At 39.7% G+C, this 13,196-nt stretch overlaps 1 protein-coding gene across 1 annotated transcript; it reads right to left on the reverse strand.

Annotated features, from left to right (window-relative positions):
• Positions 1 to 6,987: 6,987 nt before the first annotated feature.
• On the reverse strand, positions 6,988 to 8,358 carry LOC139317071 (4-galactosyl-N-acetylglucosaminide 3-alpha-L-fucosyltransferase 9-like). Its single transcript, XM_070943995.1, has one exon. It carries the CDS (start codon positions 8,356 to 8,358, stop codon positions 6,988 to 6,990), a length of 1,371 nt encoding a protein of 456 aa, XP_070800096.1.
• Positions 8,359 to 13,196: the final 4,838 nt, after the last annotated feature.

Genomic DNA, 13,196 nt, shown 5'->3' on the forward strand with positions numbered 1-13,196 from the left:
AATTAATGTATATCATAAAATAAATTTAAATTTATTGTCCCTATTTGTTGTAATGTTTTATATGGTATCCTAGGCGAGATGGGCAGCATACAAGTCTAATAATTAAATTAAATTTTATTGAATGATTGTAAGAATCACCTTTGGTGAGATGGCAGCATGTAAGTTTAATAAATAAATACATATTTAAGAAACAAGGTCAAAAAAGACAGGCAAGTTTTGTATCATTTCATGGATTTTTATTGCATTTTGTCTGAAACATGATTGCAAATAACAAGTCTTATTTTTGATCAATGAGAATCGTACAGCAATAATTATTAAACTCCCTGAGTGATTTGAACTGCAAATATATGTCTCTGTTGATCCGGACAAATGAGAAGCTGTTAGCTTTCCTATATTATTTTTGTTAAGAATTCCATACTTTAAGAAATAAATGACAGCTGTCTCTAACACAGCAACTAATGTCATACTACACAACACTACTGCCCTAAATCATGCTTAGCATTAGCATGTTTTACTGAAGAAACCACAAACATAATGTGTATTTACTGAAAATTTGCTAGAACATGAGCAAAGAAATCACATTAAGCTTTAAATTAGTACATCAAGCAACCAAAACCAATATAGTTTTGCAAACAATATAAACAAGAGATTGATCATCTTTGAGGAGGCACACATTATATAGCAGGAAATAACATTTTGGGTAATAAATCATTCCAAAATTATTCCAAACCCAGTGCATGGAAGGAGGCTCTGCTAAAACAGTAACTCCCAAATCCTTATAAAAATGTACTGTAAACAGAATTTCACCATAGTAAAATATGGTTTATTAGAAACAAACCAAATACAGTACTGTATAAAAGTCAATTGTAAAAAGATATCAAAACTAAAAAAATTATCTAAGGAGAATCATATAAGAACATTAGTAAGTAAACCTCAAGTTTACCAATAGTACAGATAGTCCTCAATTTACAAACATTGGTGACTGAAGTCACAACGGCACTGAAAAAAGTGACTTTTGACTGTTTTTCGCACAACCGTTGCAGTATTTCTATGGTCATGTGATCAAAATTCAGATGCTGGCAACTGGCGTGTATTTATGACGGTTGTAATGTCCTGGGGTCATCTAATCAACATTTACGACCTTCTGACAAAAAAAAATCAATGAGGGAAGCCAGATTCATTTAACAACCATGTTACTAACTTCATGACTGCAGTGATTCATTCAACAACTGTGGCAAGAAAGGTTGTAAAATGAGGCAAAACTCAGTTAACAACTGTCTCACTTAGCAATAGAAATTTTGGGCTCGACTGTGGTCATAAGTTGAGGAATAACTGTATATAATGTAAGATTTCTTGCCTGTTTAGAGTTAACCCTGTATTATTATATTATGTTTCTTTATAAATAATAGCGTCTACATTTAACCTTATATCAGATCATTTAAACTTTCCATACATCTTATCAAAACCATTTTTCAAGCAAAAAGGTTATCCAGCCATTTCTATTATTGAACCAGTCTTGATAAATACAGTCCATCGATAATATTGATGTTACCTGAATATCGTTTTCTTTTTAGTTTTGGGTTGCTGTTTCTGATGTCTTAATGATCATTAAAACTGTGTCTCCCTTATCAAGAGTTGTCCAAAAGGAGATTGTGATTTAGCTGATGGCCCTCCTTTTCATGCAAGGAATTGTACAGGTAGTCCTTGACTTTTAACCATTTCGTTTAGTCACCATTTGAAATGATAATGGTACTGAAAAAGTGGTGTTGGAAGAAATATCCATCTGGTTCAGTTCCAAGCCGGGAGAAAGACACTGGAAACATGGAGGATGATTGGAAAGATGGTTTAATGATGAAGCAGACCCACATGGGTTTGTGGTTCTGGGCAGTTGACCACAAGGAGTTGAAAGGGGGTAGTTATAACTTCTCTTGGGCTTTGCACTTGAGCTTCCTATTCCTGTGCAAGAACATGTATTCTATTGGCTGTTGTCAGACTCCCAAGTTTGGTTGAAGTTTGATCTGCTGATGCAATGAAGGGGCTTGTTGGGCAATTCCTATGTTGGCTGAGGGCTAATCCTACCTTTATTCAGACCTTGCTGCAGGGAATTTGCTTATGAATAGAGCTATCTATCCCTTTGCCTCTAAGTGCTGATATCTGCTGAGGGCTATTAAGAAAGATGGGGGCTGCTTTCTGTCTCCAAGAGCATGTTTCTCAATTTCTCATCCAGGGAAATATAATATTCTGTCTTTTTAATATTTCTCAAAATATTTCATTCTTCTAGGAGGGCGTGGGTGCTAATTTTCTACTTAGGACTGGTCCCCCTGCTTATGACCATCACAGCATCCCCTTGGCCACAATATCAAAATTTGGGTGCTTATAAATTGTTATTTATAACAACTGCGGTGTCCCAGGGTTATGGGCGCCATTTGCAAATTTCCCAACTGGTTTCCAGCAAGCAATGAATTGGGGAAGATGGGTTTATTTAACAATCCCATGATTCAGTTAACAACTGCAGAAATTCACTTAACCGTGGCAAAAAAAAAATAAAAAAAATCATAAAATTGGGCACAACTCACTTAATAACCACCTGATTTAGCAGCTAAATTTCTGGTCCCAGTTCAGTGGTGAAATCCATTTTTTTTACTACCAGTTCTGTGGACGTGGCTTGGTGGGTGTGGCAGGGGAAGGATACTGCAAAATCTCCATTCCCACCCACTCCAGGGGAGGGATACTGCAAAATCCTTATTCCCTCCCCACTCCTGGGGGAAGGATACTGCAAAATCTCCATTCCCACCCAACTCTGGGGCCAGCCAGAGGTGGTATTTGCTGGTTCTCCAAACTACTCAAAATTTCCACTGCCGGTCCTCCGAACTGCTCAAACTTTCCACTACCGGTTCTCTAGAACCTGTCAGAATCTGCTGGATTGCACCCGTCCCAGTTGTATTGTAAACCAATGACTACCTGTATCTTTTTAAAAGCAATCAATATGACAATACCTGTGCATTTGTATGGGTCCCAAATTTTTAGTTTAATTTCTCAACCATGTAATTAAAGCTAAAGGGACTGTTAGAAGCTCAAGAACAAGAAATAAGACAGGACAAAACAAGGATGAGATATAAGACATATAAAATATTATTTCCCTATAAATTTCACAAAATAAGCAGGAGGCTTGCTTTAAAATGACCATTTGCAAAGAAGGTTTGTTAGGAATAACTTTCGACCAATACTTTCCCTCAACACAATATATAACCTTTTACAGAGCAATGATTTCCTGAAACTAACATCTTCACACGGATATTAGACAAACTTTCCAATTTATTCCAATAAGGCATAAAAAAGGACAAATAATATTGTGGCACTTTAAGGACTAGCTCATTTATTCCAGTGCAAATTTCCACAGACAGAATCTTTTCAAGATACAATGTTGTCTTTAGTGCAAGTTATTGCTCCTTATGATCATAAAAAAGGAAGGAAGGAAGGAAGGAAGGAAGGAAGGAAGGAAGGAAGGAAACCACGGCTTAATTTGTATTAAAAATTTTTGGCTCGCTGCCTTAAGTTTCATTTCCTTTAAAATATGTACTGTGTGCAGTAGGGGTGAAATGCTCCCAGTTTGGACCGGATCACCCGATCCGGTAGCGATGGAGGCGGGTGGTTCGGAGAACCAGTAGCAAAAATCCCTCCCCCCATGCGCAGCTGAGCTGCGCAATCATCAGAGGCTTTTTTTCTTTTAAAAGCCTCTGACGATCCAAGCTGAGTTGCCTGATCGTCAGAGGCATTTAAAAGAAAAAAAGCCTCTGCCGATCAGGCAACTCAGCTGGGATCATCAGAGCCTTTTGAAAGCATTTTTTAAACAACCTCTTTGCCGAAGAGGTTGTAGAAAAAATGGTTTAAAAAAAATGGCCACGCCCACCCAGTCACATTACCCCCCCCCCACCAAGCCACACCCACAGAACCAGTAGTAACAAATTTTAGATTTCACCACTGGTATGCAGTAACATTTGGCCAGTGGGAAAGCAAACAGGCTTAACCCTGCTTAGTGCTTTGATGGGAAATACCAAGGATACAAATTAGATCAGGAAGTTGAAAATCTTCCTGAAAGACAGCAGTGAATTTTCATTGTTAAAAAAATAGGTCATGTTAAGACTCCTTTCATTTCTTTCCAGCCTTTCCAGCAAACGATTTCAAAATTCCTATTTCAGTTTGCAAGCTTCTCTTCCCATCGCAGCATTTTCAATTCCACACAATTTCAGAATCCTTGATGAATTATTGAACCATAAAGATCTCTACAACTAATGCAAACGCAACAAAATGAAAATAAATTACAAGGATATTCTACCTATCGCTAATCAGTTTACATGAAATTTATCAATGGGTCAGACTGTGGCATTTATCCTGCATGGGCAAATCTGATTTAATTGAAATTGTAACTAACTTTTCCCCATGACAAGTCAGGAAAATTCCAACGTGTCTCCAAAAAAAACCAAAAAAACCTCACCCCACGGAAACCCTTGGTAAATCGGTTAAGTTGTTTGCTTTAATTTTTTTTTTCCTGCCACCTCTCCCCTTACTTGTCTTCTGGGTGCAAATACATTCATTTTTAGTGAAAGAAATCTTTCATCTGCTCCAAAGAGAAGTCTTGTTATAGCATTTTTTTCCTATTATGTAATTCATATCTACAGGCGACCTAGCTGAAAAAAACAGAGGTGAGGATATTTTGAGCCTGTTGCAACTTAGAAGGCAGAGACAAAAAACATCTTTGAGATTGTTGGAATTAAAACTGTGAAAACACACCAAATTCAATATCAGTTTATGTGCAGCTAATACAAATAGTCCTTGAGTTACAACTGTTGTTTAGTAACCATTTGAAGTTGAAACGGCACTGAAAAAAGTGACTGAGCTTCACAATTAAAACTATTGCAGCATCCTCATAGTCATTGAGGGAAAATTGGGTATTTGGCAACCAGAATGTATTTACAATAGCTGCTTTGCCCTTGGGTTATTTGATTGTCTTTTGCAATCTTCCTAACTGGTTTCCCACAAGCAAAGGCAAGGCAGATTACCTGATTATTCTCTTAACAATTGCAGTGATTTCCTTAATAACCGCTTGGCAAAAGTGGTCATAAAAGTGCCATCTTGTTTAGCAATAGAAATTCTGGTCTCGCCTGCGGTCATAAGTCAAAGACTACCTGTACAGTCCATGTCTTGATATTTCTAATAAAAAATAATAATAATAGATTCTGGCTGGGAAAAAAACTTAATTGGGTAAAGGTCTTCCACAGTCAGTTTGTCTGTTTATTCAGTGGGCAAAAATCTATTAATACTGCTTTGCTAACACTCATTGAACCGATAATACAGTAATATAAAATTTCAGTTTTAAGCAGTTTCCTATATTGCTTTATTTCTTAGCATACTCTATTCCAGAACAAAAGATCCTATGTATAAATTGTTTTTGAGAAAAAAATATTAATTTGATCTTTGGAAACTTTTCTCTCTAAATTAGCTGTTTTTAAAACATCTGGAAAAACTGTAATATACATGCCAAACCCCAAAGGATTAATTTTTTAAAAAGTGCACGGATCAAACAGCAGACCAACATTTTTTCTTAATTATTTTCCCAGTACATTTTTAATCAATTAAGTGGTGGTTTTCCCAAGTATCTAACCAGTAAAGTAATTCTTCTAGTTGTATAATTTATATTAGATCATCCAATGTGTGCAAACCATGCAAGTTGTATCAATGGTCAGAGTTAGGAAACTATCTTGCCTATGAGTCTATCAATTTTAATAAATTAGAGCTGTAATTAGCATTAATAACCTGAAAATGCTAACATGGGTCTAATGAATGCAATTATTTCACTTACAACAAAACAATTTTGACCTGACATTTTGTATCTTGCCAATGGGATCTGTTTTTCTGGCTCACCCTGGCAATAAAAGGTTTTAAAATATGTCTAAAATGAAAGAAGAACAAGTCATAATTTGAAGTTGTCTGACAATGAAAGGCATAACATCAGCAAATCTTGTAGTGAATCATCACAGATCATCCTCTTCAGACTATGCATATGGGGTAAAAAAAAAGTCTATTTTTTAAAAAAAATATTCTCCACTTTAAAAATTCTACTGCTATAAAAACAGGCACATTAGTGAAAGTTGAGCTCAAGTAGACGTATTAATTAGAATTCAGGATGGAGGACAAGAAATATCAAGGAGAAAGGGGAATGTGATACTATTTACAGTTTCTTACGTCTTATTCCCTGAGAAAAAAGCCTTTATAAAACTTCACTTTCATACAAGGCTAACAGCCTATTTGGACAGAAAATACAGAGGATTACCAACTACACACCTTTAACATATTTGCAATAATTTATAAGTGGAAGATTTGACCCATTATTTACTACATTGGAAACTTTATCAGGAATTCTGGTCTAGATTCATAATGCCCTGGTTAATCCAATTGAAATAATCTAGATTAGACGAAAAAAAAAGTTTTGGTTGTCTGATGCAGACAAACATGTAACAAAACATTACATTGCTTGCAATGGCTGCAAGGAAGCTACGAAAGCCTGACATCCTGCCCAATAGTGCTTTTAAAAATAGAGGGGATGTATTGAAATGATATGATCACTATAAATTTATATGTATTTTGCTAATGGTTTCGCTTATTTTGCTTATTTGCTAAGATTGCAAGTAAACGTTTAAATATAAATATGTGGCAGCCTGCACATTTTTGTGCTTCAGTTTGCTGAAGAACTGTATTGACCATAGGGGCCAAAAGAGAGGGTGGGGGGGGGAAGTCCATAAATGCGTACACACACACAAAATGGTGAATCTCCCCATGATTATTAAACCAAGCAATCTTAACTTATCAATTAAGTTAATTGATAACTTAAGAAAAACTGAAATATCCTTGATATATTTTCTTGTGCTTTGGTTGGGTAAATGCGTCAACCCAACCATCCTGCGTGGGAACTCAGTCAATCCGTGGACGTCAACTTTCAAACCACGTGGCGAGGTTCTGGATGGTCTTGGGCTGTTTCCCCACCTTTCTGATTACGTTACAAACCTTACAACAATGTTCGGTCCAAAAAGACGACACCTTCACATCATAGCGTTTCCTCCAGGCGAAATGCTTCTGGTACATGTTCTTGTTTTTATCTAGGAATTTCAGGTAAATCGCCAGCTCCATGGGGTTGGAGAAGTCATTGGCATGAATGAAGGCGTCGGAGGGGATAAACCGTTCGTAGTTGGCCCTCGGGGGACCCAAGACGATGGGCACGGCCCACGATTCAAAGGCGTTCCTCCAGAGTTTCTCTGTGATGTAGTCATGATGCTGGGAGTTTTCAAAGGCCAAATAAAACTTGTATTCCGAGACAGTCTTCACCACATTGTTGTCTTTGAGCGACAGTCTACGAGATCCATAAACATCAATGGGGAGATACTCTTTCAGCTGGTGGTAATAACGGACCCGGGTGTGACCTTCATTCCAGTTACTGATCACCCAGGCCACCAGCTTGGTCTTCTTGGGCAAAGTGAACTGGACCAGGGGCTGCGGCCGAAGCTTGAGGTACCCATAGGGTGTAAAGACATCCGAGTCCTCCCGGTAGGTCATAGTCCAGTTGAAAAGGCCGCCCAGGTTACTCAGGCCCCTGGTGTGGGTGGGCGACTCTAAGTTCATCCAGACCCACCGCTGCTCCGCCGGCCTCTGCCGAGGTAACTGGCCGAGGCCATGAGACTGTAGGTCCCGGTGATGGATGACGACCGCGTGCGCTTTGGGCTGGAGGCTGCGGTTGATGGAAACGCGGCAGGCGCTGATGTTGAATTGCCGGCAGTCGCCTGAGACGCCGCCGCTGCCGAATGGACGCCACCACACCAGCACCGTCACCGTCTCCATCTCCGTCGTCGTCATCGTCGTCTCGGGGTCTTCATCCTCCCGCCAGAGGCCTTCGAGCCCCGCGGAGTCCTTCACGCTGCTGGCCGTGTACCATCCGAGCAGGGTGCAGCAGGTCAAGCAGGCCACCAGGACGGGCCACTGCCGCCCGCTCGGCGCTTTCCACAAGGTTCGGTGGCCGCGGGGCTCCTCCGAAGCCGGCTCGGGGGGTTCCATGAAGAGGCGGCGCCTGCGCCACGGAGGCAGCTGGTCTTCGGCCAAAGAACCCAAGTGGCCGCCGGCGGATGGGAAAAGCTTAGCGGCGGCGGCTGCAGCGGCCCGAGTCCCCGTCCGAAGGGATGAACGCGGCTCCGGGAATGCATGCTGGTGATGGCGGGAGTGTTGGCGTGGCTGTTGGCACCGTCTCCGCCCGCCGACCTGCCCCTCAGGGTGAAGCTCGACCTGTTCGAACGAACTGTCCCGCCCCGCCATTCTGCTCAGCCCCCACGGAGCAGGAGCAGGAGCCGGAGCCGGAGCAGGAGCCGGCCGGGCTGGCCTAGCGGCAGCCCTGCCCCCTAACCTCAACCCACCTTCCTTGCGCGGATCCTCTCCTGGGAGAGCCGACGGACCTTTCCCCCATTGGCTCTCCGCCTGCCTCCCGTCTTCGGGCTCCGCGGCAGAGATTCCTCTGGCCAAGCATTATTATTATTATTATTATTATTATTATTATTATTATTATTATTATTATTATTATTATTATTATTATTATTATTATTATTATTATTATTATTATTATTATTTTGGTTACCCCTCCACAGTGGCTGCGCGGCCGGGCAGGGGGTCGTCGTCCCAGCTCCCCTCGAGGCGAATGCCGCCTTCCCATCTAAGAAAGGCCCCCGCTGGAGATTGGGGACGCAAGCCAGCGGTAAACCTATTTCTCTTGTTAGCTATTCCGTTGGGTGAAGCGGCCGAGGAGAGGAGCCGCCCGACTCCCCAGCAAAAGAAAGGCGTTGTGGGGGGGAGAGGAGAGAGGATGGAAGAAGACAGCTTGTCCACGTAGTCCTCGGCTTACAACAGTTCAGTTCGTTTAGGGACCGTTCGAAGTTACAACGGCACTGGGGGGGAAAGTGACTTACGGCCCTTTCCCCCCCCCCCCCCGCACTTACAACCGGTGAACAAAATCCAGATGTTTGGCAACTGATTCATGAGGGTTGCAGTGCAGTGGTGGGTTTCAAAAAATTTTACTACCGGTTCTGTGGGTGTGGCTTGGTGGGCGTGGCAGGGGAAGGATACTGTAAGATCTCCATTCCCTCCCCAGTCCAGGGGAAGGTTACCTCAAAATCCCTATTTCCTCCCCACTCCAGGGGAAGGTTACTGCAAAATCCCCATTTCCTCCCAATCATCTGGGATTTGGGAGGCAGAGAATAGATGGGGGCAGGGCCAGTCAGAGTTTTTACTACCGGTTCTCTGAACTACTCAAAATTTCCGCTACCGGTTGTCCAGAATTGGTCAGAACCTGCTGAAACCCACCTCTGTTGCAGTGTCCCTCATGCGGGGACCCCTTTGGTGACAAGCAAAGCCAACGGGGAAGCCAGATTCACTTAACAACCGTGTTGATAACTTAACAGCTGCAGTGATTCACTTAACAGCTGTGGCTAGAAAAGTCGTAAAATGGGGCAAAACTCACTTAACAAATGTCTCGCTTAGCCACAGAAATGTTGGGCTCAACTGTGGTCGTAAGGCACGGACTACCTGTAGACAGTCACTTATCTGAAATGGTATAGGTCAGGGGTCAGCAACCTGCAGCTCCAGAGCCGCATGCGGCTCTTTGGGCCCTCTACTGTGGCTCCCTGTCAGGTGATCCCACCATTGGCTGGCCCCGCCCCTCAGTCTCCCCTCCCAGTCACTCCTCGCCTGGCCTAAGAAGGTAAGGGCGACAGCGGGGAATGGAGAAGCAGCCAGGGCAGAGACAGAGAGATACAGAGAGAGGGGGAGAGAAGGAGGGAGGGGAGAGAGAGATATGTCAAAAGGATTGTGTGGTTCCCAGTGTTTTTTAACAACTGGTTCTCTGCCCTAATGACTGGCTGGGTAGGCGTGGCTAGGGAAGTCATATGACTGGTGGAAGTGAGTGACATCGAGTTGGCCACGCCCACCCAGGTTTTGTGGCTGTCAGTGTTTTCTTTTCTGTGGGAAACGGGTCCAAATGGCTCTTGGAGTATTTAAGGTTGCAGACCCCTGGTATAGGTTCTCCTGCTTGAGCAGGGGGCTAGACTAGAAGACCTCCAAGGTCCCTTCCAGCTCATTCTATTCCTATTCTTTGGAATTGCTCTTCATGGGGGTTATTTCCTGCAGGGACTTTGGTATACTTAACAAGTCTGGGTAAAGCCTTCCAGGAAATGCTCTTTGCTTGCCGTAAGGTTAAGGTTTTCTTCTTCCTGAAGTCAGTTTGTCTGGGACTTTTCACGAGTCTACCAATGAATGACTGTCTGTCCTCAGACAGACAGTCCTCAATTTATAACCGTTTGTTGAGTGACCGTTCGAAGTTACAACGGCACTGAAAAAAGTGACTTATGACCATTTTTCACACTTGCGATCTTTGCAGCATTCCCATGGTCATGCGATTTTCATTCAGATGCTTGACAACTGACTCACATTTATTTTTATTTGTTTTAAGTTTTTTCATTTTTATTTTTAAACAAACAATTCAGCATTAATCAATCAGTGTAACATCTGGGTACAAAAATTTTTTGTGTCCTCATATTCAACATTTATCATCATTTTCTTAATACATATTTATCTTTCTTCTTACATTTAATGTATTACAACATATTTTTCCCATATTTCTTACTTTTACATTGCCTATTGTCTATATTCAGTCTCTATCCATTGATAAAATGGCCCCCATATGTTGTAATACTCCGATTCTTCCTTCCCTTTAATTGCTAATGTTAATCGACTCATTTCTGCGCAATCTAATATTTTCTTAATTACCTCTCCCTTTGTAGGAATTTTTTCTGCTTTCCAGTTTTCTGCAAATACCATTCTTGCTGCTTTATTACATGTATAATCAAATATATATTTTCTTTACTAAATTTCTCTAGTAAGATACCCAGGAACAGCTCCGGTTTAAGATCAATATGTTGCTGTGTCATTTTCTCTAACCATATTCAAATTTTTGCCCAATAATTTCTTGCTTCTGGACATGTCCACCACATGTGATAATACGATCCTGGTGTCTGGTGGCATTTCCAACATTTAATTGATTTATCTTTAAACATTTTTGCCAATCTTGCCGGTGACATGTGCTATCTATAAAACATTTTATACAAGTTCTCTTTATATGCTGTAGCCATTGTTAATTTATAATTTCTTTCCCATAATTGCTGCCATTTATCTAACTCTATTGTGTATCCAAAATGTTTTGCCCATGTTAACATTGTTTCTTTTACTTGTTCTTCTTCTAGTTTAACACCAAGTAAATAACTATAGAATTTTTAAATCATTTTTTCATCTGTTCCTGTGAGTATCTCATCCAATTCTGTCATCTCCAAATAAAAACCATATAACTTTTCATCTTTTTTATATCTTGATTGTATTTGCAGTTGTGTATACCACTCCATATCAATCCCTTGTTTCATTTTCAATTCACTCTTTTCTGATAAAATATCTTTATATCTAATAATATTTCCCATATTAATAATATTTGGATGTACTAATGCTTTCATTGTTGAAAGTGATGTTGCTGTTTTGAAATAATGTTTTTCTCTAACCTTCTCCCATACTAATAATAAAGCATTCCTTACATAATGCCTTTGAAAATAACTATGCATCTTATTTTCCCCATACCATAAAAAAGCATGCCAACCTATTTGTAAATCATGCCTCTCCAAAGTCAATAGCCTTGTATTTATTAATACAATCCATTCTTTCATCCATGATAGTGCTGCTGCTTGATAATATAATTCCCAGTTTGGTAATCCAAATCCTCCCCTTTGTCTTGCATCTTGTAACATTTTCATATTGATTCTTGCTTTTTTCTCCTGCCATATAAATTTCAATATCATTCTATTCAGGTCTTCAAAATAATTTTTCCCAGTTTGATTGGTATTATTTGAAATAAAAACAACAATCTAGGTAACATATTCATCTTAATTACCTCTATTCTTCCCATTAATGATAATTGCAAATTTTTCCATCTTTCCAAATCTATCTCAATTTGTCCTTTCAATTTATAGTAATTATCTTCTTTAGTCATTACACATCTTGCTGTTAGTTGTATTCCTAAATACCTTACCATTTTATAATCTGAATGTCTAGTTTCTCCATTAAATCTCTTTTCTGTTTCTCTGTAATATTTTTCACCAATATTTTTGTTTTATCTTTATTAATTTTCAACCCTGCCATCTCTCCATATTCTTCTATTTGTTCTATCAGTCTGGGTCCTACATCTTGGGGGTCCTCTAAAATAAACACTAGATCATCTGCAAATGTTTGTAGTTTGTATTCTTCTTTTTTAATTTTCATCCCTTTTATCTCTTCATTTTGTCTTATATTTCTATTTAACACCTCTAATGTCACAAATAACAATGGGAATAGAGGACATCCCTGCCTTGTTCCTTTCATAATATTAACCTTCTTTGTCATATCTCCATTTATTATCACCTTTGCAGATTGCTTACTATAAATTGCCTCAGTCATATTTATAAACCTTTCCCCGAAGTCCATAGTCTGCAATTGTTTTATCATAAATTGCCAGGTCACATTATCAAAAGCCTTCTGTGCGTCAAGAAACATCAATGCCCTTTGCTTTTCTGGGTGTGCTTCATAATATTCCACAGTATTTAAAATTGTCCTCATATTATCTCTAATCTGTTTCTTTGATAAGAAACCATTTTGATCTGTATGAATAAATTCATTTAACAACCTCTTCAATCTATTCGCCATTATTGATGCAAATATTTTATAATCCGCATTTAACAAGGAAACTGGTCTATAGTTTTTAACTTGTTGTAAGTCTGTGTCTTCTTTCGGTATAAGAATAATATATGCCTCTATCCAAGAATTGGGTATTTTTGCATTTACTAATAGTTCATTAAATACTTCCAATATTGTATTACTAATTACATCCCGTGATATTTTATACAACTCTGCTGGCAAACCATCTGGACCTGGTGTTTTATCATTCTTTTGTTTTTTAATCCCCTCTGTTAATTCCATCATCCTTTCCTCCAAAGCCTTCTTGTATTTTTCTGGTGTTTTAGGTAATTCAGACTTTTCTAAATATTGCTTTATCTTCTCTTCTGATATTATCTCTTGTTTATAGAGTTTCT

The sequence above is a fragment of the Pituophis catenifer genome, unplaced genomic scaffold (assembly GCF_029215685.1).
Source record: "Pituophis catenifer annectens isolate HBS135680 unplaced genomic scaffold, rPitCat1.0.hap2 SCAF_4, whole genome shotgun sequence".
NCBI lineage: Eukaryota > Metazoa > Chordata > Lepidosauria > Squamata > Colubridae > Pituophis > Pituophis catenifer.